We start from the raw sequence: 27,998 nt of genomic DNA, 5'->3' as shown, positions 1-27,998 counted from the left end.
GAAAGTGGAAAGTGGAAAGTGGCAAGTGGAAAGTAGTTGAGGAGTGAGGGAGTGACACGTGTTGTTAAACATCCAATCCAAGGCTGCCCGTAGATACCAGGACAAAGCCTTTCCCGCGTTCCTATTCTGCTGTAATTACACTATTCTTCCCTCGCAACGCCGTTACCCTATCACACGCCGACACATATCCTAACGCCGTCTACCTTTCCTTCAAATTATTGTCTTCGTTTCATTTCCAGAATATTCTCTCTCCTCCCTTCCTTCACCCATTTTCCATTTCCATTTCCATTTCCATTTCTCTCTCCTCTTTCCTCTCTACCTCTTTCCCATTTCTCCTTCTTCCCACCCCTAAACCAAAAAAGATCCCATCCCTCTACTGTTGCACACAGTGGTAGAAAGAGAACCCAAGCTCAGCTCAGCTCAGCCTCAGCCTCTTCAACCCAGATGCCGACGGACGTTTCCCCACCCACAACTTAGGGTTTCCCTTTAACTCTCCCTCACCTCACCTCACCTCTCCTCTCCTCTCCTCTCCTCTCCTCTCTCAATCCCTTTTCCCTTCCCCTTCCCCTCCATGGGGATTCTCTCCTCCTTCCTCCTTACCACCTAAGCCTTTGCCGTCTCCATCTTACCCAATTCCCTACCTACCTTCCAGATCTCTCCTCAGATTCCCTACAATGGCCTCCTCCGAGGTTTCCATCAACCCCAATTCCGCCTCCGTTCCCTTCAACGACCATGCCGATTCTACCAAACTCACCTCCGATCCACCTAACGCTCTCTCTGCCAGGGGTATTCCTCTTTCTTTCTTTCTTTCTCTCTCTCTTTTGCTTACCCTCCTTCTCTTCTTTTCCCTACAGATGCTGATTTCGCCCTCTTCACCGAGCTTTGGAATGCTTGTGCTGGTCCTCTCGTTTCTGTTCCTCGCGAAAACGACCGCGTCTTCTACTTCCCTCAGGGCCACATCGAACAGGTCTTTCCTACCCTTCTTCCCTTCTATTCTAATTTTATCACAACATAAACCCTCTCTCTCTCTTTTTTTTTTTTTTTTTTTTTTTTTTTTTTTTTTCTGTTTCTTGTAATATCTAACACTCTGTCAGTTGCATATGTTCAATTAATTTCCTTTTCCTTCTATTTTCCCTACCGGAAAGCTTCTTTATGAAAAGCCTGAGCTCTATCTTCCCCTCAGATTGCTGTGGTTCATGGGATCCCGGCCTTGTTTGTTAAACCGTCTATCTTCCTTGTTTCTAATCTCGCTTTATATTCAATCTTACCGATGATCGATATTTGTTTGGTTCTTGGATCAGGTGGAAGCATCCACCAGTCAAGTGGCGGACCAACAGATGCCAGTTTATGACCTTCCATCCAAGATCCTCTGCCGCGTTATTAATGTGCATTTAAAGGTATCACTGGTCTAATTCTTGGGGGCTTTCCGTTTCTATATTTTTCTTCTCTTTTAACAAACAACTGTGAAGGTTGCAGGCTGGGAGACTTCTACCAGGTAGTTTTACTTTCTTATTGATGTGAGAAATCCTATGTCTGTGAATTGCAGGCCGAGCCAGACACCGATGAGGTATTTGCACAAATAACTTTGGTTCCAGAGGCAAATGTAAATGCCCTTCTTTATTGTAGTTTACAATGTTAAATTGTGCTGAAAGCTTCTCATATATTTAATGATCCTGATGATCTGATGTGTTTGTTCATTACAGCAAGATGAGCATGCTGTGGACAAGGAACCCCCGCCTCCTCCACCGCGGAGATTTCACGTGCATTCTTTTTGCAAGACTCTGACTGCCTCTGACACCAGTACTCATGGGGGGTTTTCAGTCTTGAGACGCCATGCTGATGAATGTCTTCCACCACTGGTTGGTACATCTGTATTTCCTGGTTTTTGTATCACAATATTTCTTTATTTGCTACCATTACTGAATGCTATGGAGTTGATTTTGCTAGGACATGTCACGACAGCCTCCTACACAGGAGTTGGTTGCCAAGGATTTGCATGGAAATGAATGGCGTTTTCGTCATATATTTCGAGGTAGCGATTTATTGAATTTGAATTACTATTTGTTGTTCCCTGATCTCAACTGACGCCGTGTGTTATAATATAGTCGTTTTCATCAATAAAACAGACTCACATGCATGATGTCTTGCTCTAATATATAACACGCCTGTCCAGCTTCTTGTGCTGCCAACCTGGGAACAGTATCCCAAATCTAAAGCTTTCATGCCACATGTATTGGTTACATGACTGGGAATTTTGTTTTGGCGATAACCTTGTAAAGTTGATTTACTTGATTTGATTCAGTTTTTTGCCCCTAACATTTAAGCTTTTGGAATATCAGGACAACCACGAAGGCATTTGCTTCAGAGTGGTTGGAGTGTTTTCGTGAGCTCAAAAAGACTGGTTGCGGGAGATGCTTTTATATTCTTGAGGTTTGATGTTTCCTTTGATATCTATCGTGACTCATTAGACATCAATATATCATGATTACAGACTTTCTGAACGTGTCATTTATTTCATTTGGTTATCTTTTGGTCTAATTGGAACCAATGTATATTTGCTTTAGGGGTGAGAATGGAGAACTGCGTGTTGGTGTTAGGCGTGCCATGAGACAACATGGTAACGTCCCTTCATCGGTCATATCTAGCCATAGCATGCATCTTGGTGTGCTTGCAACTGCATGGCATGCTATTTCTACAGGCACAATGTTCACTGTCTACTACAAGCCTAGGTAATGCTTATGATATGACGTTTCTGTATTATATATGTTGGGTAATTACATCTTGTAAAGCAAAATCCTAATTGCTCCCAATGTGTGTTCAGGACTAGCCCTTCTGAATTCATTGTTCCGTATGACCAGTATATGGAGTCTATTAAGAAGAGCTACACCATAGGAATGAGGTTCAAAATGAGATTTGAAGGTGAAGAGGCTCCTGAGCAGAGGTAAGTGCCCATGAAATTGGTATTGGTTGACGCTTACCTTCTAAATATCTAATAGTGTTTACTCTTCTTTCTTCCCGGTTCTTTCTTTCATAAAGAAGTTTATCTGTGGGAACTTATCTGGATGATTCTAATTCTCTTGTTCTAGATTCACTGGTACTATCATTGGATGTGAAGATGCTGATCCCAAAAGGTGGAAAGATTCCAAGTGGAGATGTCTGAAGGTAGTATGAAGTTCTTAATACTTGTATAACCTTTTTTTTTTTTTTTTTTTTTTTTTTTTTTTTTTGGGAATGTTAAAGCAGCCGTTTCTACTTTCCTCCAGGTGAGATGGGATGAGACTTCTACTATTTCTCGGCCTGAGAAAGTCTCACCATGGAAAATTGAGCCTGCTCTTGCTCCTCCTGCACTGAACCCTCTTCCTATGACTAGACCTAAAAGGCCTCGATCAAACATGGTGCCTACATCCCCTGATTCCTCTGTTCTTACACGAGAAGGCTCATCAAGAGTGACTGTAGACCCTTCACCAGTCAGTGCATTTACAAGGGTCTTGCAAGGTCAAGAATTCTCGACCTTAAGGGGCAATTTTATCGATGGCAATGATCCTGATGCTGCTGAAAAATCTGTTATGTGGCCTCCTTCACTAGATGATGAGAAAATTGATGTGGTTTCTACATCTAAGAAACATGGAGCAGATTGCTGGATAACTCAAGGAAGGAGTGAGCCAACCTACGCAGATCTTCTGTCAGGTTTTGGAACTAATATTGATTCATCTCATGGTGTCCGAGCTGGCATGGGAGATCCAGCAGTAGTAACTGCTAATTCAATCAGAAAGCATGTCATGGATCAAGATGGAAAGTTTAATTTCCTTGGTGGTAGCTCATGGTCTGTCTTGCCTTCTAGTCTCTCGCTCAACCTTGTGGACTCTAGTCAGAAGGGCCATATTCAGGCTGGTGACTTATCTTATCAAGTGAGAGGAAATGCTACCTTCAATGGATTTGGTGATCATTCCGTGGCCCATTGTCATAGAACAGAACAGCCTCATGGAAACTGGTTGATGGCTCCACTTTCGTCTCATTTTGATTATCCAGTTCAGTCAACTGAACTGATGTCGATGCCTATGGTATTTCAGAATCAAGATATAATGAAACCCAAAGATGGGAATTGTAAGCTTTTTGGCATCTCTCTCATTAAGAATCCTGCCATTCCAGACCCTGCAGGATTGAATAGAAATATGAATGGGGCAGATGTTACGCATCTGAATATACATCAAATCCATTCAAACGAGTCTGACCTCAAGTCTGAACCGTCTAGGGGTTCAATGTTGGCTGATAAATCCCTTGCCATTAATGATGCCGATAAGTTGCAGCAAACATGCACGCAAAACTTGAAGGATGCACACTGCAAATCACAGGGTACTTCAGCAAGGAGTTGTACAAAGGTTGCTTGCTATACACCCTGCACCACACGCTCACACACTCCTTGAACTTTTTTACTAGTTTAAGGATGGGCCAGAGCTGGCATAATAGGTTTTGTTGATTCCAGGTCCAGAAGCAGGGGATTGCACTTGGAAGGTCAGTTGATCTTAGCAGGTTCAACAATTACGATGAATTGGTTGCTGAATTGGACCAACTGTTTGAGTTTGGTGGCGAGCTGCTGGCTCCCAAAAAGAATTGGCTTATTGTATATACGGATGATGAAGGTGATATGATGCTTGTTGGAGACGATCCCTGGCAGTAAGGACTAATCATACATATGATCATATGCTGTCTCTTAGTTGTCTTTGTGGAATCAAAATTTTGAATCATTTGTGGATTGGCTTTAATCAGGGAGTTTTGTGGTATGGTTCGGAAGATTTTTATCTATACAAGAGAAGAGGTCCAGAAGATGAATCGAGGATCTCTAAATTTGAAAGGCGATGAAAATCCATCTGTAGAAGGGAAAGAAGCAAAAGAGATTGAAGGTCAGGCAGTACCTTCGATATCCGCACCCGAGAGTTCTTAGGTTTTTGCTTTTGTGGGGTATAGGTGAGATCCGAAATATTGATATGCAGATTATTAGGACTTATAATATTTGTCCTCATCCTTTGTCTATGCTATGCTATGCTGCACTGGCTGTATGGCCAGGTTTGATAAAAACAATGTTGTTTTGTGGCAGGTTTTTGGTGCGGTACTGAAGGAGTCGAGCAGAGTAATGCAGCGAGGCCGGAAGGTTGCGGCCTTTAGATGGTAGAAATTATGTATTGAATTTTGGACATGTGCAAGCTTTAGTATTGTGGAGTCTAGTCTCCGCTGTTATACGTAAGAAATATGTATGTGCCCGTGTGTCTTCGGATGATGACTGGGCCGGCTTGAGTTTCAATTCCACCTTGTATATAGGCTCCTGTTGTAACTCAAGGAATGTAGTGAATCTAAATCCAATTGGGGCGTTTACGTAGTTGTTGGGTCGGTGGGTGGGTGTGTGCCCGCCGGAAATCTCCAATAAAACGTCGAGATGAATGATCGATTTACATCCAGAAATATTTGCTGCCTTTTATTCATCTCACTCACTGTAAGTAAGGCGGAAGAAGCGAACATGGTCACACCAGTGGAAATCTTTTCAGAGGGGCCAACATCATGGCATTGAAATTAAAACTTCATGTCGTGTCGTGGCCAGGCCACCATGGAACATGAAGCTGCTGCTAGGTGGTTCCGCAACTTGAAATCAAAGTGTATCCGATGCGTATGCTTCAGTTATTCTTAGGTGGTTCCGCAACTTGAAATCAAAGTGTATCCGATGCGTATGCTTCAGTTATTCTTTCTTTTGGTCACCACTTAAATAATTAGGAACCAACAAGTGCGAAGTATGTACTAATGAGGTGGTCCCTGTTGCCTTGAAGCTTTGAGTACGCTTCTTTGACGGCAACGTCCCGTAGCGGCTATACCCATTACCAAATGCCTCACCTCATTGATTTTGGATGCTATTTAAATTTAGAAAAACTTGGTTAATATATGATTTTGAGATTTGAAACTACAGGAAGAGTCTATTAATGGTATGCGATGAGGGTGGTCCAAGACTCCAGAAGGCAGGAATTACTTGTGTAGAAGGCCACGTATTTTTTGACTTATGAAAATGAAGAAAAAAGGTAGAAAATTTGTTTCGTACACGTTTTATACTTTGTTTGCTTGCGCTTGGGTAGATGAGAATGATGTTTCCAATGTTCTTATCACATTTCTTCTTTGTCTATGGAGTCCCAACTCGCAACTAAATATTGGGCCAATGCCCTATATCACAATTCAACTTAGAAAATTAAGCTTAAAATATGTGTAAATATAACCGCTTTAAAATTAAAATGGTAAAATATATATTATATATATATGTATATATAATATAAAAGAGATATTTGTAATATTCAGAAAAGTTGGGAAGAGTTTTTGGAAAATGAGGAGTAGGATTGGTGGTGCATAAAGTCCACAAGTTTGTGGTGACGAAATTGGCACACCACATCTCTGCATTTCGAGCGGAAGCCGACTTATTAAACAAACTCATCATCATCAATATCTTCATAACAATAGAAGAGGGGCTCTTCCTCTCAGTCTCATTTTCTCCGCCCTTCTCTTCCCTTCCCTTCCCTTCCCATACAACACCCTTTCAGTATCAAGTTCAAGGTCTCTCTCTTTCTTTCTCCTCTGCCTCTGCTTTATCTTTCATATTACTTCTCATCCTTTTCACTGCTTTATCTCAGCCTTTATCTTTGTTTCGACTATGTTGTTCTTCCGTTCTACTCCAATGAACTCACTTTTTCTGAGCTGTTTTTGGCGACCATATTTCCCCTTGCTTGCGTCCCTTTTGGTTTTCATTCATAGATTCATAAGAAAAGGATATGCTTGCCCCCATATCTTATTACAACAACTTTCAGAACCCCCAATTGATAAAGCTCTACTGACTTTTATAGTTTTTAATATTCTTATCTCCACTTTCTTCAATATTTTGTTTTCAGAGACTTTCTTTTATGTTGATTTCCATTTTGTTTTATTGATTATTTTCTAGCTAACATCTTTTTGTTTGAACGCTGACAGTCCGTGGACATCATGGCTGGAGTTCTGGTTCAGTCCACAGATATTCCTGGTCTGATCGGTGGGAGAAAGAATGGCCTATCAGGAGGGTCAGGAGATACAAAGCGGCCTGTTAAAATGATGGCCTGCGTACATGCACCTGGTTTGAGAATCAGAAGTTTCTCTGGACTTCGAGGATTTAATTCTTTGGATAACATGTTGCGAAATGGACAAGATTTTCATTCCAGGGTGGCCATTACAATCTCGTCTAGGCGACGAAAGGCTAGCAGATGTGTTCCAAAAGCTATGTTTGAGCGATTCACAGAAAAGGCAATTAAAGTTATCATGCTTGCTCAGGAGGAAGCGAGGCGGCTTGGTCACAATTTTGTTGGCACAGAGCAGATACTTTTAGGTCTTATTGGTGAAGGCACTGGAATCGCTGCTAAGGTTCTTAAATCTATGGGAATCAATCTTAAGGATGCGCGCGTGGAGGTGGAGAAGATAATTGGTCGGGGCAGTGGCTTTGTTGCTGTAGAAATTCCTTTCACTCCTCGTGCAAAGCGTGTATTGGAACTTTCTCTTGAGGAAGCTCGCCAACTTGGTAACCTCTCTTTCCCATCCCCTCCTGGGAAAAAGAAAAGAAAAAGGAACAAAACAGATCAGAGTCAATTTAATTTCTCTCTGAATGTAATCAATTTCAATTTTCCTACTTTTTACTTTTTTTACTTTGCATTTTGGTACTTCATTTGACATGAACTTCCTCCCCCATGGGCAGCTTTGTGTTAAGTAAGGGCTTGAGGCTTTGGTGGAAGTTTGACTCATGGGTCCAAGTCTAGAATGCTTAATAAAGAGAGTTATTATTGTCTACTGGACCTACTGTGGAGCACATAGTCTCTCCATGAAGTTGTAGGATGTAGCCCGTATATGTGTATGCATGTGTCTGTCTGTTTGTCTGTCTGTATATAAGCTTCATTTGAACCATGTTATTGGTAAGCTATCATTGAAGTATTCAATTTCTCTTTCAACTTGAAAATTTTCACACGCCACTCTCTTTTATTTTTGTTTTGAACTGGAAGATATGTGTGATAGGTCCATGTTCCAGTAGTTGGACCCTGTCTTGTATTTTCTGTTGGGACTTCTCAACATTGTATTGACTACCAAACTTACATGGACCCTACTTTGCTGCATTTTCAGGCCACAATTATATTGGGTCGGAGCACTTGCTTCTAGGACTACTTCGGGAAGGTGAGGGCGTTGCAGCTCGTGTTCTTGAAAATTTAGGTGCCGATCCTAGTAACATTCGCACTCAGGCAAGAATTTTATCCTGACACTATATATATAGTTTAGTTTACTCTAGTTAAACATTTTATTTTTAACTTAATATTTTATGAATTGAGTGAACAGGTTATTCGAATGGTGGGTGAGAGCACAGAGGCTGTTGGTGCTGGTGTTGGAGGAGGAAGCAGTGGGAACAAGATGCCAACCCTGGAAGAGTACGGCACAAACTTAACTAAGCTGGCTGAAGAGGTGTTCCGGAAATACATTCCACTGTGACTTATGATAAGGACTTGTTTGTTGTGTGGAAACATGAGTTCTAAATTCTAATGTCAATTTCTTGCCTTTCTAGGGTAAACTAGATCCTGTTGTTGGAAGGCAGCAACAAATAGAACGTGTAACCCAAATTTTGGGTCGGCGGACAAAAAATAATCCTTGCCTCATTGGCGAACCTGGTGTTGGAAAAACTGCTATTGCAGAAGGTCTGGCCCAAAGGATTGCTAATGGGGATGTCCCTGAAACAATAGAAGGAAAGAAGGTTAGACTAGTTTTTCCCTCCAAACTGGCCCCTTTTAAAGAATTCAAGAAAATATTTCCTTGTTGTGCTTTAAACAATTAATTTCTGTTCTCATTACTAAAGCAGTGTTGTGGTTTCTAACTGGGTGTGTTTCTCTTGAAATTTGGAAAGAAATAAAGTATAAAATGTTTGATGATAGAGCTATAGAATGGGTGAAGTGTGGGATGTTATTCATTCTGTGGGCTCCCGTTGGCATATTCGTGCTTCTTCTCCCGTGGTGTTTTTTTTAGTAGAACCTAATTGGAGCACCTTTTAGTGAGCTCCGTCATTGTTTTGTACTCAATTCACATTTTCAACTGAAAGTAGCTTTTCTTTTCCTAAGAAAACACGAAAGAGGAAGGTGAAAAGAGAAGGAAAGAGGAGGAAAAAGAAGATCTATGTTGTATCATATATCTAGTAATTAATTGTGTAATTTCACTCCCGTGTACTTCTCTGTTTGATTTTTTCATTGAATTATTTTAAACTTGTGGTTTTGGTAGCATTTGTTTGGTGATTTTTGAACACTAAACTTATTTTAGGATTTTTGCCTATTTACTTATTTTGAAGCTTCATTTAGAAGTTTTGATAAGATCGTTGGAAAATGATATATCTATTATATTTCTATTCTTATTCTACTTTTTCAGCCAAGATATATATATATATATATATATATATATATATATATATATATATATATATATATATTTTGCAGTGCTACTTTTTTCCGACAATATACCTTAACCAGTATTGTAATATTTCTGGAATGAATTTTCCCTTCCAAAATAATATATATTCTTTTGTATGTTCATTATTAGTCAATCTTTGATTTGGGTGAAGCATTTTCAGCTCTTGGTATCATCTAAAATTGCATTATCATTCAACCTTGTAAGAATTATGCTAGATTTATGGCCAAACTTAAATTAGAAATTGTCTTTACTTCTGCAAATCAGCAAGCTCTGACTAATGTTCACTTGAGGAAAATCAAGAAATTGCTAGACGGATTGAATTGTGTTTGTTTGAACATGTCTTTGAACTAGTTATCGAAGTTTCTTCATTATGTTTGGAAATAACTTGTTATTGAAGCATTTGTTAAAAAAATTCTGTTGTGTAGGTTATAACTCTGGATATGGGCCTTCTTGTAGCTGGCACGAAATATCGTGGAGAGTTTGAGGAAAGATTAAAGAAACTGATGGAGGAAATTAAACAAAGTGATGAGATTATCCTTTTCATTGATGAGGTGCACACGTTAATTGGAGCAGGGGCTGCAGAAGGAGCTATTGATGCAGCAAATATATTGAAACCTGCCCTTGCAAGAGGTGAACTGCAGGTAATCTTGGGCATCTCGTTAAGATAATATAGCTTAATCATTTTTATTATTATTTTAAATTTGTGATAAGAGACCTTATATTCACAACAAAGAAAGAAAAGGGCAAAACATCTCAGAGGCCAGTGTGGAGGAAATTTGGACAAGGTATGAACAATATCACAAAAGATATCTATGGATTTCTATATACGTGAATTTGTTTTTGGATTCTTTACCTCCATATGAGCCGCAAGAAAAGCTCCAATGGCACACTTCTGAAGATCGCTAGCTTTTCCTTTCAACCTCCATCGCATAGAGTTTAAAATAACCAATCTTCAATGTGATTAGTGAAGCAGAAGTGGACTTCAACGGGACTCAACGTATGAAATCAACTGGTAGAAGTAAAACGATAGTGTAGGAAAAGATGATCATAGCTCTCCATCTGGAAAGCAAAAACAGTAACCCGAGGGGAGGAGTGCAACTGTGATCTTTCTTTAGGGAGTCTAACTCGAGTGTTTAAGCTTCTGTATCCAAGGGATCAATGAAAAAACTCAATTCGGAAAGCTAAAACTGAAACCAGAGGAGAGAAAAGCCCAACTTCCATTTTTCTTGGGGAGTCTAACTTGAGAATTTGAAATTCTTAATGCTAGTGACTACTGAAAAAACTTGACTTCAAAAGGTGAACCATTAACTCGAAGGCAGAAAGACAACTTCAATTTTTCTTTGGGAGTCTTACTTTAGTATTTAAGCTTGTACAGGGACCACCGAAAAAACTCGATGTGGGTACAAAAACAGTAACCCAAGTGGAACCTGATTTCAATTTTTCTTTGGAAGTCTAATATGAGTTTTGACTTGTACGCTTCTGGATGCAAGGGACAACCGAAAAGTTTTGACCTTTTTGGCCCTCAACTGATGCAAACTAGATCCACAAAGTGGGGCTTCATTTTCTAAGGAATTAGTTGGGACAGAGCTTCAAAAGTGCCTATTTTACGAATCTAAGAACTGGGGCTATCAAGGGTATACATGTCTCCGTATTTTTTATAGAACCAAGACTAATGACCTTGTTCTTGTCTCTATTTTTATCCGCCAAATTTATTTTGGGAAGATTATAGGATTTTGTTTATTGAAGAGATATCAATAATGACAAAAACAAAAAGTAGTATAGTTGCAAAATATAAGATTAATAAATGCTTTTGTATTTGAGTTTTCTAAGAATACTGGCTACTAGTTTTCAATCGATGCAAGTCTTAAAATGTTTAATTTGGAGTTGGACCACTTATTTCTCTGACTCCCAGTGTCGACTGACTATTTGATTCTCTATTTTTACAGTGCATTGGAGCCACGACATTGGATGAATACAGGAAGCACATTGAAAAAGACCCAGCCTTAGAAAGGAGATTTCAGCCAGTGAAAGTGCCGGAACCATCTGTGGATGAAACCATACAGATTTTGAAAGGCCTTAGAGAGCGCTATGAAATCCACCACAAACTTCGTTACACAGATGAAGCATTAGTAGCTGCTGCGCAGCTGTCATACCAGTACATCAGGTATGCTATTACTGAGTGATTCTCGAAGTTTTCCGGTTGCAAAAAGTTGATAGTGCTGATTAAGTATCAAAATGAAAATGCTCTTGATTGTGTCTGCCATACTTCTTATCTTCTTGACTAACAACTTCAGTAATGGGGTGCTCGTCTTATGCATGTGAAAAAAAAAAAAAATAATAATAAAATAAAATATAAAATAAAAATAAAACACCACGCACCCTGTTTGAATATCTATTCTGGAACCATGGAGCAAGCTTTAAATACATAAATTTCCAATTCCCTGTGCAACTTTGCGGTTAATGCCTGAGATTTATAATTTATAGGGTGCTCATGAATCTATGCCTTCCTTTATATGTTGTTTTGGTGGCCTTTATGGAAGCACCATGGGACTCTCAAAATTGCTTTCAAATTGGGAGGTGCTATCTGCATGGTGCTCAGGCACCTGTTGCAGTTTCTTTTTCTTTTACATCCCCCTCTCCTAAATCCCATCCAGAGGCTTTAGAACATAAAGGAGGAAAAAACATTTTGATTGCATGCATCTGTCTCGGTTAAAATCTAAATATATTTTTTCCTTCCTTTTTTCTTTTTTATTTCTTTAGATAAGAAACGAAGCTTTTATTGAGAAAAATGAAGGAATAACATGAAAAAAAAGGACTCCATAATGATAACTTTTGAAGTTGTAATTTCATCAGAGTAACATATCTTAAATGTGAAGGTTTTCTATATTGTGCAACTCACCTCGTGAAGGTAGGTTTTTTTTACCACCATCAGCTCTACAGAACTATTTTGGCCTTATACTTCTCGCCCTTTAAAAGATAATGCCTTACAAAATATGTTCTGATGTTTTATTGTCCACTTGTTCTACCTCCGAATCATTGACTAATGTTTTGGTTGGATAAACATTTCATGATATTTAAGTTCTCATATTTGAGGAGATTATGATGTATGATGAGTTTGTTTGAAATTGTTGCCTTGACATGTCTTTGCATTATGATAATATTGACTTCTTTAGTTAAGATCCTAGTTGCTTTTCCTATTCGGTTTGTGGAAGTTGTGTTTTGATGGATAACTGTAAATTTCAGTGATCGATTCTTGCCTGATAAGGCAATCGACTTGGTTGATGAAGCAGGTTCTCGGGTTCGCCTTCGTCATGCTCAAGTATGTTCTCATCATTCTTGCTACTCCTGCCCTCGCATTCTTCTGCATGATTATGCTACATTTTTAATGTTATGCAGCTACCTGAAGAAGCCAGGGAGCTTGAGAAAGAGCTGAGGCAGATCACAAAGGAGAAGAATGAGGCTGTTCGAAGTCAAGACTTTGAGAAGGTTCGCTTTCATTTTTCTTGTTACTTCACCATTTGGTTTATTTTTCTGGAACTGCGTGTTGGTTAAATTTTTAGTCTTGTCATGCCATCTTATTAGTTGATACAACTGTAGTAAATGAAACTCAGTGAACTTAAAACAGGCTGGAGAATTGCGTGATAGAGAAATGGAACTTAAGACTAAGATATCTGCTCTAGTAGATAAGGGCAAGGAGATGAGCAAGGCTGAAAGTGAGGCAGGAGATGTAGGCCCTGTTGTTACTGAAGTTGATATTCAGCATATTGTCTCCTCCTGGACTGGCATTCCTGTCGAGAAAGTATCTACTGATGAATCTGATCGCCTCCTCAAAATGGAAGAGACCCTCCATAAAAGGGTCATTGGTCAAGATGAAGCAGTTAAAGCTATCAGCCGTGCCATACGCCGAGCTCGTGTTGGGCTCAAGAATCCCAACCGTCCAATTGCAAGCTTTATATTTTCTGGCCCAACTGGTGTTGGTAAATCTGAGTTAGCTAAAGCATTGGCTGCATACTATTTTGGGTCTGAAGAAGCAATGATTCGACTTGACATGAGTGAGTTTATGGAAAGGCACACTGTCTCCAAGCTTATTGGTTCTCCTCCTGGTTATGTTGGTTACACAGAGGGTGGTCAATTAACCGAGGCCGTTCGTCGTCGTCCGTACACAGTGGTGCTCTTTGATGAGATTGAGAAGGCTCATCCTGATGTGTTCAATATGATGCTTCAAATTTTGGAGGATGGAAGGTTGACGGATAGCAAGGGCCGGACTGTAGACTTCAAAAATACACTTTTGATAATGACATCAAACGTGGGAAGTAGTGTTATAGAGAAGGGAGGTCGCAGGATAGGGTTTGACCTTGATTATGACGAGAAGGATAGTAGTTATAACCGGATCAAGAGCTTGGTGACGGAGGAACTGAAACAATACTTCAGGCCTGAGTTTTTGAATAGGTTGGACGAGATGATTGTCTTCCGTCAACTCACAAAACTGGAGGTGAAGGAGATTGCGGATATAATGCTAAAGGAGGTATTTGACAGATTAAAAACAAAAGAAATTGACCTTCAAGTGACAGAGAGATTTAGAGATAGAGTGGTGGAGGAAGGATATAACCCAAGCTACGGTGCGAGACCATTGAGAAGGGCCATAATGAGGCTTTTGGAGGACAGCATGGCTGAGAAAATGCTGGCAAGGGAGATCAAAGAGGGCGACTCGGTAATAGTGGATGTTGATTCAGACGGAAACGTGACAGTACTCAACGGCAGCAGTGGTGCTCCCGAGTCCTTGCCGGATGCTATCCCCGTGTGAAGGTAGCTCATTTTATTTCAAAGAGATGATAATCATACCAGGTCATAAAATGTATTTGCCACTTTTCATCTGATTTAATTTAATGGGTCGTATACTCGAGAAAAAAAAAAAATGGAAAAAGTGCTATTCGGTCGTAGTTTGCTTCTAAATGGCTGCTAGCTAGTTCTGGATCTGGTAGTATGAATGAAATACTACTGTTCTCAAGTTGGAATATTTAAAAGAAGACAAGAATCTGCCTTTGGTCATTAAAGGTTTTCGAGATTTGACAGGTCATTGCCGATGCGTTTTGTTTGTTTCGATTGAAAGTATGTGTGTCGCACCCTGCATAATGAGCAAAAGAATGCCGACGGTCCATTGTTTCCTTAACCACTCTCGTTCCTGGCCGGGATCACACAATGAAACAGTTATCTTAAGAAGGGACTAATTATATAAATTAGAAATTATTTATGGAATTTTAACGATTGCCCAAAGAATCTTGTGAAAGTACATGAACCAAAACAAACCAAGAGAAGGAACCAAAACAAACTAAAAGAATTCCTCAGTTACAGTTCCTACTTTCAACAGGTTTACCAAGAGAAAAGAATTGGCCAAACATTGTAAGACGTGCTAATGCGATGTTACAAGCTAAAACAAGTGATCAATGAGATCAGTCTTGCATTAGTAGCTCGCATGCAATTCCCGTCATCCCTACGCTCATTTACCTGGCTGGCAGGGAATGAATCTAAAAGAGACTCCTGTGTTGGGCCGACGCTTTTTGCACTTACATTAATAACTCCATATGCCTATTCATCTAAGATCAGAAGAGATTGCCTCTGGGTTGGGCTCACGCTTCCGCCACGACTGATTTTCAGAGCTGTTAGTGCTTTCTGTATTTCCATGGTCATTGCACTGTCTACGCTCCCAGATGATAGCTTCTTGTGTGATTTTTGCAGATGAAGTTTCAGTGAGCTACTGCTCAGTCCAGCATTTTTCCCACAAATTGGGCAGACTTTCATAGTTGGTTTTCGTGACTGCCACTCCATGGAAACTTTTCCATGTATTCTTCGATCTAATTCTAACAAAGTTTTAGCAAACCCATCATTAGGCTGAGCTCGACGGTGAACTCGTTTCAAAGCATTCCATGCTTTTAGCAGTGTGTATTTCCTGCATCGTTGTATAATAGTATACATCGTAAAAAGCCAAGGTATTGGAAGGCGGTAATGGGGGGGGGGGGGGGGGGGGGGGGTCGTAAATTATTGTAACAATAAACAAATCGCAATTGAACTTACTTTCTGAGCATCAAGTAAGCAAGAACTAATGTGGCACTTCTGCTTTTCCCTTCAAAACAGTGAACCAGGACCTTCCCACCCTTTCTTTCAACGTCATCAACAAAATCAGAAGCTTCCTCAAAGATACTGCTGATGTTTGAGTCTTCATTGTCACTTATCTGTTTTAGTGGGCAACATAATTAGATATGGCAGGAAAAGAAATAGAGGAGAAAAAGAATCAGAAACGGAATTAGATATGGCAGGAAAAAAGCACTTACTGAAAAGTTCTTGTATTCAAATAGATCAGGAAACTGAGAATCTGACTGCCCAATTTCATTGGAGCAGAGACATAAAATATGAGTAACTCCTAGATGCTGAAGAGTGTAAACAGATCTTGCAGCCAAGGCACCACCTATAAACAAGGCCGGTGTAACTGAAGAAGGCCTTTCTGTATTTGCAGCCTCAGATATCAGTGCAATCCTTTCAAGAATGTGCTCAAGTCTCACCTGAAATATATATCAATCAAAAGATTAAGTTATTTGGCTCTATGGATACAAATTAGATATCAGACTGAGTGGAACAGAATATTTTACCTTCAATTCATAAGCATCCACAACTCCATGACTATCGCTGCCCTCAAAAAACCCAGTATTAAATTTATTCTCCTGGCAGAGTTTAACAGCTTCATTCTTCAACACTTCATTCCACATATCCAATTCTTTATTTGATTCAGCATCAACCTATGCAGAGAGAACGTAGGAAATCATATTTATGTTGATGATGGCCACTGAACGGCCGCACATTTGCACATAACCAAAAGAATTCTCTAGTAATTTATGACCTACCATGTTTGTGGTCGTCGTCGGAAATGAACCCGTTCTGACTTTTAAATTCCTCACAACTCACAAGATAGTATAAAAGCTAGAGAAAGAAGAGACCATGCATGCCAGTATGATATCATTCATCAATAAAAAACAAAGGATCTCCAGTCGAACGATTTTATATATTTTTCATGAGAGCAAACATTTCATGATGCAATTGCTTTTCTAAATTGACCATAGATATATGACATGGCAAAGATATTCCAATAATTAAGAGAGAGAGACAGAGCGATCAATGACTTCATAAAGTATACCTTGGCAAATTTATGGAAATCTCGAAGCTTTGCAGTCAAACGAAGGCTATGAATGGGCTCTGCACCTCCCCTGTGTAACTTTCCTTGTGAGCTATCTCGTGACAAGGGAGAAGATAAGTCTGAGCTTTCTCTATTTCCTGACGATGACGATCTTGGAGCTGACTCTGTAACATCTATATTACCGTCACTGGAGACTCGTTCCTTACCCCGTGGAGATAAACAATGAATAGTGGTAGAAGCCTGCAAATGGGACTCAGGAACCCCCGAGTCCTCTTTATCGGATTCCCCCAAGGGAAATTTATTTATGATATTCATGAATGCTCGTAATGAGTTGTCTAACTTTTGGTGAAGGGTAAGCAAAAATATGTGAAATCCTTGCAAGTCCCTAAGAGCAGCACGAAACCCATACCGAAATTCATGGACAATAGAACTCATATCTGTAAGCTGTATGCCAGAAGTTGAGTTGGCATCAGCTAATGAAGGGAACCCTAATTTCCCTCCCGTAATGTCATGCAATAGATTAGAGGAGAACTCGGAACTGTTGAGTAACAACTCAACTAATTTTGGGTAAATTGACTGGTCATTAGCACGTTTTCCAGCAGGAGGACGACGAGGAACACCAGAGTCAATAGCCACAATGTTAAAATCACAAAGCATTACTTCATCTGATATTTGACTTTTAACACTTAGGTTACTAGATTTTGGGGATTCAACATTATCAGAAAGTTCAGAGGTCTCTGAAACCAACCCTGAACTAGAACTTGGACGATTGTCCATTGAAGTTCCCCTTCTTTCTTTTTGAAGCGTTGAAATGACTTTTGGTCTGTACCGTTTAATGGCAGAATCAAAGGCTTCCTCAAATGCATTCAAATTGGGACACGCCATTCTATCAGCCAAAAGCAAATTTGCAGAATTTCCACGCCAACGAAGAAGACGACAAGGGAGCCGATCTTCATTTCTGATGACAAGGTCCAATAGCAAGATCCTTCCAATAGCGGCGGCTAATTTTTCAGCCCTTTCTCGGGATTCAAATGCACTTGAGATTTCTAACAATGGAGATCCATGCACATAGCTGCACGAATAAGGCACCAGCTTTTGTGAAGGAGGAAAACATAATTTCTAATTGAAAAACAACACATATCATTTAACATCATGTTTCCTGAACAAATTTCTATCTATGGGACACGAAAGCATAGTTTTAGTGGTTATTAAATATTTATATCGAAAATGTTAAAATACAAATACTAGACCCTACGTAAGATTTATCCTTCTTTACATGAATGCTTAGGAGTTATCCTAAATATTAGACACTTGAAAATTTGCACCATATAGAAAATAGCCTTACCAAATAATTCCAATATTGCTATTTTTTATTTTATAAAATGAATATACATCCGAAATCTATTATCTCCCTTGAGGGTTAAAGAAAGCAACCCAAACTGAACTTATTATAATAGGAGAATACTTGCAAAGAATATAAGATAAGAAACACAATGAAGCATATTAGACGTGGAGCTCAGCTAAACCAGAGACCTTCTAACCTTGTCACTGAAAATTCGAGTATTCCTTTATAACCATAACAAAACCAATCAAATTGCTCTGACTGCATTTAACCATAGTCTTGGCATTTCCTTTCAAATTGAGACCACCTAGCATGTATCATATTGTCATTAGTTGAGTAATCCCAGACAAAAAGATATTAAAGATGCGGAAGAGAGAGGCAAAAGTTAATACTATAGGAACCAAAACAGCAAGTGCGATTTGGTTTCTTCTGCCTCTCTACAAAGAGCACACCAACTACGCGTGAAGCTGAAGCATCAAGATTTCTTTTGTACCCTTTCTACTTTGTATTTAGAACTTCATTGCAATTTGATATTATTGGCGCTTTACTGTCTAAATCGACACTTCAGCATAGACTTGATGTTGGCAGAGAGAAAAGAGACCATTCAAAAAAAATCTATCACGGTTGCAATATCCCAAAGCTTCTACATTTCCACTTGTCCGATAGAATTTCTCCACCAAAACTTCTAACTCCCTCATGTCCTCCGCCTACAAATGCTGTCTCCTTGAGTTCTCTCTAAGATTGAGTTCCTTCATCCCATACTTTAAAAAAATCATCTCATTATCCTACAACGACAAAATCAGGTAGCTGGTTATCTATTTGTCCTTCCAAAACAAAGTTATCCCTATTTCCAACATTGAAATAAGAACATTACTAAAAAAGGCCTTGAAACTTCAACCCTATCTTTATTTCTGTCACATGAACTTCAATTTCTTTAACTCTCCCTGGATCAGTGTTGATGCCACTTTCGGCCACTAATTTCTCTCCCCCCCCCCCCCCCCCCCCCCCCCCCCCCCCCAAAAAAAAAGAAAAAGTCTCTTGTCAGTACAGAGATTGTCAATTTTTATCATCACAAAGTTAAGATTGTGACATCTACAAATTGTAGGCAGAAAAGAGCTTCTTCTCCGCAACTCTAAAGCCCTCTCTCCAATAGACTACTATGGACACCATGATCAAGCAATTTACTTGATACATCTCCAGAGAGAGAGAGAGAGAGAAGAAAATAATTAGGAAAGGAAAAAGAGAGTTTTCTGGGTTCAAGTTTTGAGAAACTAAGATTCTAGTTCTGGATTTTCCATAAAAGATAAAGAAAACCTTGTGCTGAAACATAACTTTTGATTCAGTTCAACCATCTAAAATCGGATCCCTTTTATCTTAAAAGTCTTCCATATTTCTAAAGTTTATGCCTTCCCCTTACAGCCTCATTTGCTAATACAGATTAACCATCTTTCTACAGAGAATAGGAGCCATTTGGTTTAAAGATACCATCAAAGTGAAAGCTTCCTTAAACCTCGCTCTTAGAACCTTGGCGATCTTGTTATATACCCCTTAACCAAGCTGATTAGCCTGTAGTCTTTGAATCTTTGTGTTCTCTCTTTCTTTGCATATGAAAAATTGCGTTCTCTCTAAAACAAAAGTTTGAATGATCTTTAAAGTAACAGACTGTCCTAAAAATTCCAAATTGAAGTTTATCAATAAGCAGAGATAAAGAAAGGGAAAGATACATTGAAATTCAGTATACCAAACTTAAGAAGTCCAATGTTTAAAGTACTAAAGAAGTTTGTAAATGGGATCATTTATTTTGAAAAGAAAGTAATGTATAAAAGATGGAAAAGCATTTTCCTCTAATCGTGTCCTAATACTTTGAGAAATGACTTGTTAGCCTCCACAGTACTTCAGTTAGAAAGTTAACATCCTATTCCTGATAAACTCAAATCAGAGTAACGTATCTATAGGCCTGTTAGGTAATTAGCCAGCGAACCTAACATACTGCAATTCCGAATGGAATGAAGTGACCTACATCAAGTTCAGTAATTTAGAGATTCTCAACAACTGAAAAAATAGATAGTATAAAGGGAAATGTACACAGACACTGGATTTTTAGCACCTATTTCTATTCTGCTACACAACAGATATGAAAATATCGGTTTAAAATTGTACCTCATCAGGAAAAGGCATCTGCTAAATTCAAGTGCTTCCAATAGTTCAGAACATGTCATTTCACCAACCTCATCACCTTCCAAACAGGCAATATCTCGTGCTTTCTCTGCAGCTTCTTTTATCTGGAGCCATTCCGTGCTGGAATTATGAATAACTCTAGCCTGCAGTTCTCAAAAGGATAGGAGATTAGATAAAGAATATTTGACAAGAAAAATACAGAAAAAGGTACTTTCTTTTTTTAAATAACCAAACTTCTATTGAGAAAAAAAAAAAAAAAAGAAGAAAGAATACAAAGGTAGGGGTACACAAAAAAGAGAGAATCTAAAGAACGAGCCTCGAATCAAGAAAAATAAGACCTAATGGATAATTACAAAATTTCTTGGTCACCAGAGCCCAAAGACACGTTGAACTGAATAAGAGCTCAAACGTCACTCCAAGAGCTCTCAAGCCCCTAAAGACATTGTTACTCCTCTCCCCCAAAGACCCAAAATATTAGCACACCCCAGCCTGCCACAAAAAGTTTTCCCTCTCGTGAAAAGGAAGACGAAGGAACTCCTCAATCTGCAACCCCTATGTCTAGCTAGGCTCAAGAGAAACTCCTTGCGGAGGCAACTCCAAACAGCATGGGTTAAATCACATTACAAGATAGTACTACCAAGATATAGAAAAATCATGAACAACAAAGAGGACCTGTGGAGTTTGAACCCCAAGCCACTTGGCAAATTCATAGCCAAGGCGTTCAGATTGTGTGGCCATTCTTGAAGAAGATATCTTTATCACAGCAGCTGCTTCCTTTGGAAGATTATCGTCATATACAAGCTGATTGAAGAGTGCAAAGAAAACGACTCCACCAGAGTTTACAGTGACCTATATGCAGATAATTTGTAGGCAGGCGATCGTTATATATAAAAAATAACTGTTACAAATGAAATATACAAGAACTTCTATCAGATTTTGAGGCAGGAAATATATCAGAACAGATATTTTGTATATATTTAATATGCAGAGGTGAGGGTAAGGAAGGAAGAGAAGTTGATATCAAAATCATACAACTGTTGCAAGCATCCCGAAGGGAATGTTATATTAGATCGATATAAATAACCTAGTAACTGAAGTTAACATATGTTGTATGGAGAACAGAACAATACAGCAAAAACTAAATAACAGAAATACATAAATTGTAAATTCTCACTTCGTCAACTTCCTAAAAAAAGTAGAGCTCGTTCGGAGAGCTATTTTCAAAACAAGTTATAAGAATTATAATAAAATAATTGTAAAAGTTAATACCAATGTCTGCATCGAAATCACTACTTACAAATTCATGACTTTGGAAGAAATACTAACATACATAATTCTAGAAAACAAGACGTTCACCGGAATAAGAAAAACAAAGAACTCCCTAAGTAGTAAGCAAAAGAAACTTTAAAAATAAAAAATAAAAAAAATAAAAAAAACTAAAATAACAGACCTCAAGGGCTTTATTCATCTCATCTTCCGATTGTTCAGTGCTACTACTGTGTTCGGTGCGGTGAAGAGACAGTAGCCTATCCCACGAAAAAGAGCTCGACTCAATATCCAACATCGAGGCTTTAGCGAGTCTATCCCACAAATTCGTTTCAGTTGAGTGCTCGGGAGCTGGAAGACTTATTGATTCATTGAAAAGTTGCTCAGCACTGAATGGTAACCACATTTCTCAGTTACACAACAAAGATTTGAATGACACAGCAAATTAAGCTAGAGGATTCAAAAGTAAGTGATAGAAATCATGTCCATTATAATAAGGGGCTGAATTGGTACACAAGCGTTAATTGATAAATGATGAAGAAAGAAGGGGAAAAGCATATAATTGGGCAAACCCGAAAGGCATATCGAAGGGTGGATGAGGGCGGTTGTGGAAGCCAGAAGCGCGATGTTTGCCGCTACGTTTACGGACGAGTTCAAGCCATTGGGAAAACCTGTAAGCTGGACCTGCTGCGATGTCTCCCAACATGTGCAGTACCTGGATTTGAGGGGGCATGGAGCAAGTTGATGAGGGAAAATAGTAGCGAAATGCAACGAAAGAAAAGAAATAAAGTGAGTACCCGGGAAGTAACGGTGAGGGGGAGAGGGGTAAGGTCAGGCTCGTCGGATCCGAGATCCAAATCGAGGTCCTTGGGTTCGTCCTTGATATCCTGGTATTCCGGCATAACATGAAGAAAAGGGGGGAGGGGGAGGGGGAGGGGGAGGGGGAGAGGGAAGGTAAATAAGAGATCAGAGGCAGAGAATGAATGGAGTTGAGAGAGGGAAGAAAAGAAGCACCTGATGTTGAAGATGATGGTGTTTTTCCATAACAGAAGGAGAGGTAAAGGAAAATGAATGGTACGGTAGTGCGTACAGTGTCTTCAAAAGCAAAGCAAAGCAAAGCGAAGCGAAGCGAAGCGTAGGTATCAGGTATCAGGTACCAGGCCTCGCTGTTGGAAAAGGGAGAAAGGAAAAGTAAGCAAATTAGTAAAAGCCAAAAAAGCTGGCGGTTCGTGATGGCAAGCTATACCCATCATAACTTCGCCATTTTTGTAAGAAAGAAGAAGGAAGTTCGCCATTTTTGTGAAGAAAGGAGAAGAAGAAGAAGAAGAAGAAGACGAAGATGAACCAGGCGATACCTTTCCGCTTTCTGTTTCTGGGGGTGGTGGATGTTTTCTTTTAAAAAATAAAATTTATTATTTACTATTATTATTCTTTTTCGGGAGATGGAGGAAGAAGGCGTAGATCTCGATCTTCATCTTCATCTTCATCTACTACGTCTACTTCCCCTTTTGCCTCCAAAATATTAGTAATATTCCCTCCTTTACTTCTTTATCCACTTTCTCAAATTGAATCAAATTAAATCAAATTACATCAAATTACATCAAATTACATCAAATTACATCAAATTAAATCAAATTAAATCAAATTAAGAAAGAAAGAAAGAACGAAATAACGAATGTGGCCTAAACCCTTCCATCTTTTGTTCGCTCGCTCTCTCTCGCTTCCTTCACGCTGGCTCCCCATCCATTTCAGTCGCTCATTGTCGCCACCGTCACCGCCCACTTTCTTCTGCTCGTGCCGCCGCGTCCTCCCTCTTAGCGAGTTCCACTGGTTTTCTACTCTCTTCTTATCACTGGTATTCTCCCTACTCCATCTACGTCTTTTTTCTCTCTCCAAAAACTCAAATTAGGACTTGTCTACTCAAAGAATGGAGGAGTTGTACTTATTTCTTCTTCCATCAGCAGAACAGCAACGAAAATAAATTAGCCTTGCGGAAAATTACGACTTTTCGAACTTATCGTGACCTGCTTTTTTTTATTTCCGGCATATGTCTATTATCTTTTAGGGTTTGATAATCTGTATATCTCTTTTGTCTCTACTGAAATTTTCCTTGTTTCTAGTCTCCTAAATCTTCCAAAGCACCACCCCTATGAATATTCCTGCATCGCCCTTCTTCTCTACTTATCTAGAACTAGTTGAAGTAATCTATCGTATTCCAATTTTTCCTTACAAACAAATACACAGATATTCGAATTAAAGTCGTCTGTTTTATTTCGAGAACTTACTCCTCCATGCCTGGTTGTTTATGGCTCCTTCTAGCCAAACGCACACCACAGCTTAATGGTTTTTCATATTTACTCAAGCTTGTAACTTTGAGTTGATACTAAGGGAAGATGTCTTACAATAGATCTATTTGGATTTCAAGAAGCAAGCGGATCATTCTCAATTCACCAACTTCAACTGTGAGGGCACCAACAAACTTACAAACCTTACTCGATTACAAGCGCAATATATGTGTGGTCTACTTGGGCAATTCTCATTTGGGAATTGAAGTAATTTGCTTAGGAAAAAAAAGAAAAAGATTCCATTAGACATGACAGGATTTGGCTATGGACTGCGTGTACTTCGGAGACAGATGCATCTCCTTCAGCAACGTGAATGTCCATCAGAGGCTCTAAAGGTAAAGATCGCCGAGTTGGAGAGATTTAGGAAGAAGAAGAAAAGTGCCAAGCAGTTCATTGTGGACGTTCCTGAATCAAAATCCTTTCTTGACACTGCTTCTATGCCCATGATTCTAACTGCGGTTGGAGTTGCTCTCTTTGCTAAACTCCTTATGATGGTATGCCCTACTCCTCAACTTGGTTCTCATTCTTTTTCCTCCATTGCCTTTATTTTATTGAGTAAAATGAAATATAACGAGATTTGTGTGTGTGTGTGTGTGTAGTAGTCTAGGACATGTATAGAAATCTCGGTAAGAATAGCTTCTACTTCTTTTTTCTTTTTTCTTTTTTTTTTTCTTTTTTTTTTTTTGAGATTCTCCAACTCTGTGAAATTGTTGAGGAACATAAGCACACTCCAATGTAGGCGTGTGGATGAAGGAAATTTTTCTGGATGTGGTCGTTGTGCTTTATTTTGCATTTTATTAATGTCGCTAGTTTGCCTGTGCTCGTAAGAATCTAGGACATATCCTGTCTCGTTCAATTAATGCCATGCTTTCAGGAAAATGTTAATCCCTTTTAATGAAATTATGACCTTATTTTAGCATATGCTGTGGATGTATAGTATAAGTTCAGTCCCCACCTGGGTTGGGTTTATTTCAAGCAAATCTTATTTATCTCTTTTAATATGCGACTGTGCTTGTTTTCAGTATGATGAGTCAAGATCTGAAGAGCTGATAGAGCGCAAAATAAAGAATTCTCCGCCAGGTCAAGGAACTGTGAGGATGCTTAGTCGGGAGGAGTGGGAGGAAATGCGAGAGGTTCGACCAAGGACTCCGTTTGAATCCAAGCTTGCTCGTCCAAATGCAAGAATCAGAACTGGAGAACCTGTACACAGGGTAAGGCAGTTGTATCACTGATCTCATATAGGAATTGATGTGAAAGCCTCCACATTTCCCTTCTTTTATCCCATCCCTTAATGATGATAACGTGCTTCCCCATTTCCATGCTTATTACAGATTTGTGTGATCTACTTTGTTGAAACTTCCCAGTTTCTATCAGTTATATGGTTGAATTTTCAACTTCTGCCGTTGCCATTCAAATTTTTTAAATGATTTTTTGTCGTTAGAAGAGACGACATCCTATGTAGTTTTATAGACCTGTAGATGTATGCGGCATGTGGATTGGGGGCAGGTTGACCAGGGAGTGATAATTTTTTAAAAGTACTTGCTTTGGCAATCGTTTCATGCAGGAAGATTTGAAGGACTGGACAGTTGATGTGCTGTCAAATGCACTTACTCGGGCGGAAGAAAGTGTGAGGCATGATTCTACTTCCAAGTGACTTCTCCGAAGGGCCTTCTCCTAGATGTGGAGACTTTCAAACTCATCTGAGTTGGTGTTTGGTCATGCAAAATTGTTTTGTTGGGCGCAACTCCTGAAAATGTGCTTTGAAGGATGGTTGGTTAGTAACACATTTCAAAAATTAGTTTGTTTCTATGTTTGATCTGATTTTGATCATGTAAATCTCCTACATGATATTTTATGTAGAGAACAATCAGGTCGCCATGAACCGGGATAGAGATAGTAGGTAATTTGATTGTGACTGAATCGCAAGTAGGTGGTGGAAACGCTTAGATAGTGGTGAGTGGGTATATGCAATTCAGGAGTTTGGCGGCGAAACTATTATTTGTATTTATTAGATTTGCAATTTTGATCTCCTTGTTTTAACGATGGATTCTTTTGTTCTCCTTTAACCCTTTTGTTCTTCCCTTATCTTTGAGGCAAACTGTGATTTATTTATTAGGATCTCCAAGACACTATTAATTGTTAAGGACGGAGGGTTAAACGCAGGTCCTCGTCTCTGAATGCAGGGTACAACCGAGTTGAATCTTTTTATTAACAACGGTTAAATTTGATACAACTTTTTATTATTATTATTTTTTAATAGGAAAAAAGAGTCTTTGTAACTGTTATGGTCAAGTCAAAGCTTCTGCATTCCTTTTCTTTACTTTTAATTGCACGAAACACATATGTCGAGGGAGTGTATTACAAACAACAAATGTATACTTGAACCTTCATAAGGTAAATGCGGTACCTTGGTGAAAGAGAATAAAACAACTCGGAATCAAATAAAATTTGTTCCATAGATTTTGTTCAAATTTTTAATATTTTGATATAGGTTGTTCAAAGGGTTTTAAAGTTTAATTGCTTCTATAAATTTCGATTTCTTGATTTGAATTAGTGGGTAAAAAATGCATGAGAGTGTAGAGAGGAGGATTGGATTAAAATGATTGGCAAGAATGATGGATTGTCGGCCACTCATAGTTTGACCCATTCTCTCTGTTTTGTCGCCTCCATCTCTCAGCTTACCTCTCTGCTCCGTGCTTCCCATCCTCCTCTCTCATTTCAGCTTTCTTATTACCTCACCTTCAATGGCTTCTTTTTCAGCTTCTTCTCTCAGCTTCCACCTACCGCCGAATCCACATTCCAAGATTAACCAGGTTCTTCTCTCATTCTTCTTCACACCTTAATTTACACTTCCACTTGCATTGCTCTTTTCCTACTTCCCGCTGTGTTCGACACCTTCCTCCATCTCTTGATTCTTTTCTTCTTTAGTTTAATTATCAGTTATAATTGATTATCATTTATTTAAGGAAGACGGCGGCGCTGATAGGGGCTCCATGCTTTGGGGCTCTGCCTCCAACCGCTCATCTTTGAAATCCTCCTTCATCTCTCCCCTACGTCAGATTCCCTCCACAAGGAAGCAAAAGTGTGCTGTTGCAGCTGCCCCCAAGTTCTCCATGCGCGTCGCTTCCAAGCAAGCCTATATCTGTCGTGATTGCGGGTACCACTTCGTATCTCTCCTTCCATTCCGCTTTTGAGCCTAATTTATATCTTAATTTCCCCCATCTTTGTAAAGATCTCTTTTGGACCAATATGTAGGTACATTTACAACGATAGAACTCCTTTTGAGAAATTGCCTGATAACTATTTCTGTCCTGGTAATTTGCTTCTGTCTTCTTCCACCTTCTTTCCAAACTTAATTCGTATAATCCTCGTGTCTACCAGTTCAAACCAATTTCTTGAATTGCCTCGTCAATCGGGCCAATTACTTTACTTTTGACGTTGGGTCGCGTTCATTTTTAGCACAATTAAGTTCCTGCTATTATTTTATACTGAGAACTTAAAAAGGATATCTTCAAGAACCAAAGAAACAGAACTTCTAGAACATAAGGTTCTCTTCCTGTCAGCGAAACCAACTTCCAATCATTTGCATTTGCTTTCAATAAAGAAGTTGAAATCTAATACAAGTTGTCGTGCCTTGGCAGTCTGTGGTGCTCCTAAGCGACGATTTAGACCTTATGAGCAATCAGTGACTAAAAATGATAACGAATTTGATGTGAGGAAGGCAAGAAAGGCGCAGATTCAGAAAGATGAAGCTATTGGGTAAGAGGGAAAATCAAAGTACTCTTTGTAAATGATCATAGATTTTAATGATTGTTCATTCAGTCTGATTGATATCACGTAAAACGGTATAGGAAGGTGCTCCCTATTGCCGCTGCAGTGGGAATCCTGGCACTTGTAGGTTTATACCTGTACCTGAATAGCGTCTTTTAGATCGAGTGGCTTGCTCGATGACGGGGGCTTGACATCATTTGTTTCATCATTTTCTTCCCGAGGCTGTTTTCTATTGATTTAAATATTAAATGTATTTTTTCGACCCACTTTCCGAAAACCCTGGCAAATTGTTTATTGAGCGTTTATTTACACTCAGCAGAGTAGCCATTGGATCATATATGAACTGCCCATCGCCTTACCTTAGTTTATGTACCTGTGGATGTGGCTTTGGGTGTAATACTGACTTTGGGATGATTATATC

The 27,998-nt window shown here is 39.2% G+C and overlaps 4 protein-coding genes across 11 annotated transcripts; 3 read left to right on the top strand and 1 right to left on the bottom strand.

The window, feature by feature from the left end:
• Positions 1-14,566, top strand: LOC111780412 (chaperone protein ClpC, chloroplastic). 3 transcript variants are annotated; one of them, XM_087119435.1, is made up of 22 exons: positions 1-786; positions 855-967; positions 1,302-1,397; positions 1,547-1,603; positions 1,704-1,859; positions 1,948-2,032; positions 2,340-2,430; positions 2,565-2,729; positions 2,822-2,941; positions 3,087-3,162; positions 3,264-4,379; positions 4,484-4,674; positions 4,768-4,862; positions 6,995-7,573; positions 8,167-8,282; positions 8,377-8,499; positions 8,600-8,785; positions 9,915-10,130; positions 11,436-11,653; positions 12,733-12,808; positions 12,886-12,975; positions 13,115-14,566. In XM_087119435.1, the coding sequence occupies exons 1-22, from the start codon at positions 675-677 to the stop codon at positions 14,291-14,293; spliced, it is 5,256 nt and encodes a 1,751-aa protein (XP_086975561.1). In that variant the 5' UTR covers positions 1-674; the 3' UTR covers positions 14,294-14,566. The 3 variants fall into 3 exon arrangements, with proteins under 3 accessions (XP_086975561.1, XP_023516566.2, XP_023516565.2); XM_023660798.2 differs by lacking the exons at positions 6,995-7,573; positions 8,167-8,282; positions 8,377-8,499; ... (4 more) ...; positions 12,886-12,975; positions 13,115-14,566 and adding an exon at positions 5,096-5,457 and having other exon boundaries at positions 22-786; positions 4,768-4,965; XM_023660797.2 differs by lacking the exons at positions 1-786; positions 855-967; positions 1,302-1,397; ... (8 more) ...; positions 4,484-4,674; positions 4,768-4,862 and adding an exon at positions 6,395-6,585 and having other exon boundaries at positions 6,997-7,573.
• Positions 14,567-14,697: 131 nt separating this feature from the next.
• On the bottom strand, positions 14,698-23,168 carry LOC111780410 (dual specificity protein phosphatase family protein). Its single transcript, XM_023660794.2, has 12 exons — positions 22,817-23,168; positions 22,476-22,627; positions 22,259-22,348; positions 22,034-22,176; positions 21,646-21,850; positions 20,868-21,044; positions 20,178-20,338; positions 16,676-17,747; positions 16,134-16,280; positions 15,819-16,046; positions 15,562-15,719; positions 14,698-15,436 (listed from the first exon to the last, which is right to left on the bottom strand). The coding sequence occupies exons 2-12, from the start codon at positions 22,503-22,505 to the stop codon at positions 15,076-15,078; spliced, it is 2,772 nt and encodes a 923-aa protein (XP_023516562.2). The 5' UTR covers positions 22,506-22,627; positions 22,817-23,168; the 3' UTR covers positions 14,698-15,075.
• On the top strand, positions 23,155-25,849 carry LOC111780417 (cytoplasmic dynein 2 light intermediate chain). Of its 3 annotated transcripts, XR_002812851.2 has the most exons (5): positions 23,155-23,316; positions 23,869-24,300; positions 24,829-25,017; positions 25,371-25,580; positions 25,667-25,849. XR_002812851.2 is itself a non-coding variant. In XM_023660809.2 (4 exons), the coding sequence occupies exons 2-4, from the start codon at positions 24,055-24,057 to the stop codon at positions 25,458-25,460; spliced, it is 525 nt and encodes a 174-aa protein (XP_023516577.2). In that variant the 5' UTR covers positions 23,155-23,316; positions 23,869-24,054; the 3' UTR covers positions 25,461-25,849. The 3 variants fall into 3 exon arrangements, 2 of the variants coding, with proteins under 2 accessions (XP_023516577.2, XP_023516578.2); XM_023660809.2 differs by having other exon boundaries at positions 25,371-25,849; XM_023660810.2 differs by having other exon boundaries at positions 23,179-23,316; positions 23,887-24,300; positions 25,371-25,849.
• LOC111780418 (uncharacterized) lies at positions 25,445-27,854 on the top strand. 4 transcript variants are annotated; one of them, XM_087119437.1, is made up of 6 exons: positions 25,445-25,580; positions 26,567-26,619; positions 26,773-26,963; positions 27,062-27,120; positions 27,448-27,565; positions 27,658-27,854. In XM_087119437.1, the coding sequence occupies exons 1-6, from the start codon at positions 25,574-25,576 to the stop codon at positions 27,734-27,736; spliced, it is 507 nt and encodes a 168-aa protein (XP_086975563.1). In that variant the 5' UTR covers positions 25,445-25,573; the 3' UTR covers positions 27,737-27,854. The 4 variants fall into 4 exon arrangements, with proteins under 4 accessions (XP_086975563.1, XP_023516580.1, XP_023516581.1 ...); XM_023660812.2 differs by lacking the exon at positions 25,445-25,580 and adding an exon at positions 25,856-25,990; XM_023660813.2 differs by lacking the exon at positions 25,445-25,580 and having other exon boundaries at positions 26,066-26,619; positions 26,777-26,963.
• Positions 27,855-27,998: the final 144 nt, after the last annotated feature.

Source organism: Cucurbita pepo, chromosome 18 (assembly GCF_057944985.1).
Source record: "Cucurbita pepo subsp. pepo isolate OVF chromosome 18, ASM5794498v1, whole genome shotgun sequence".
In the NCBI taxonomy this organism is placed as follows: domain Eukaryota; kingdom Viridiplantae; phylum Streptophyta; class Magnoliopsida; order Cucurbitales; family Cucurbitaceae; genus Cucurbita; species Cucurbita pepo.
This window is presented reverse-complemented; position numbering and strand designations above follow the sequence as displayed.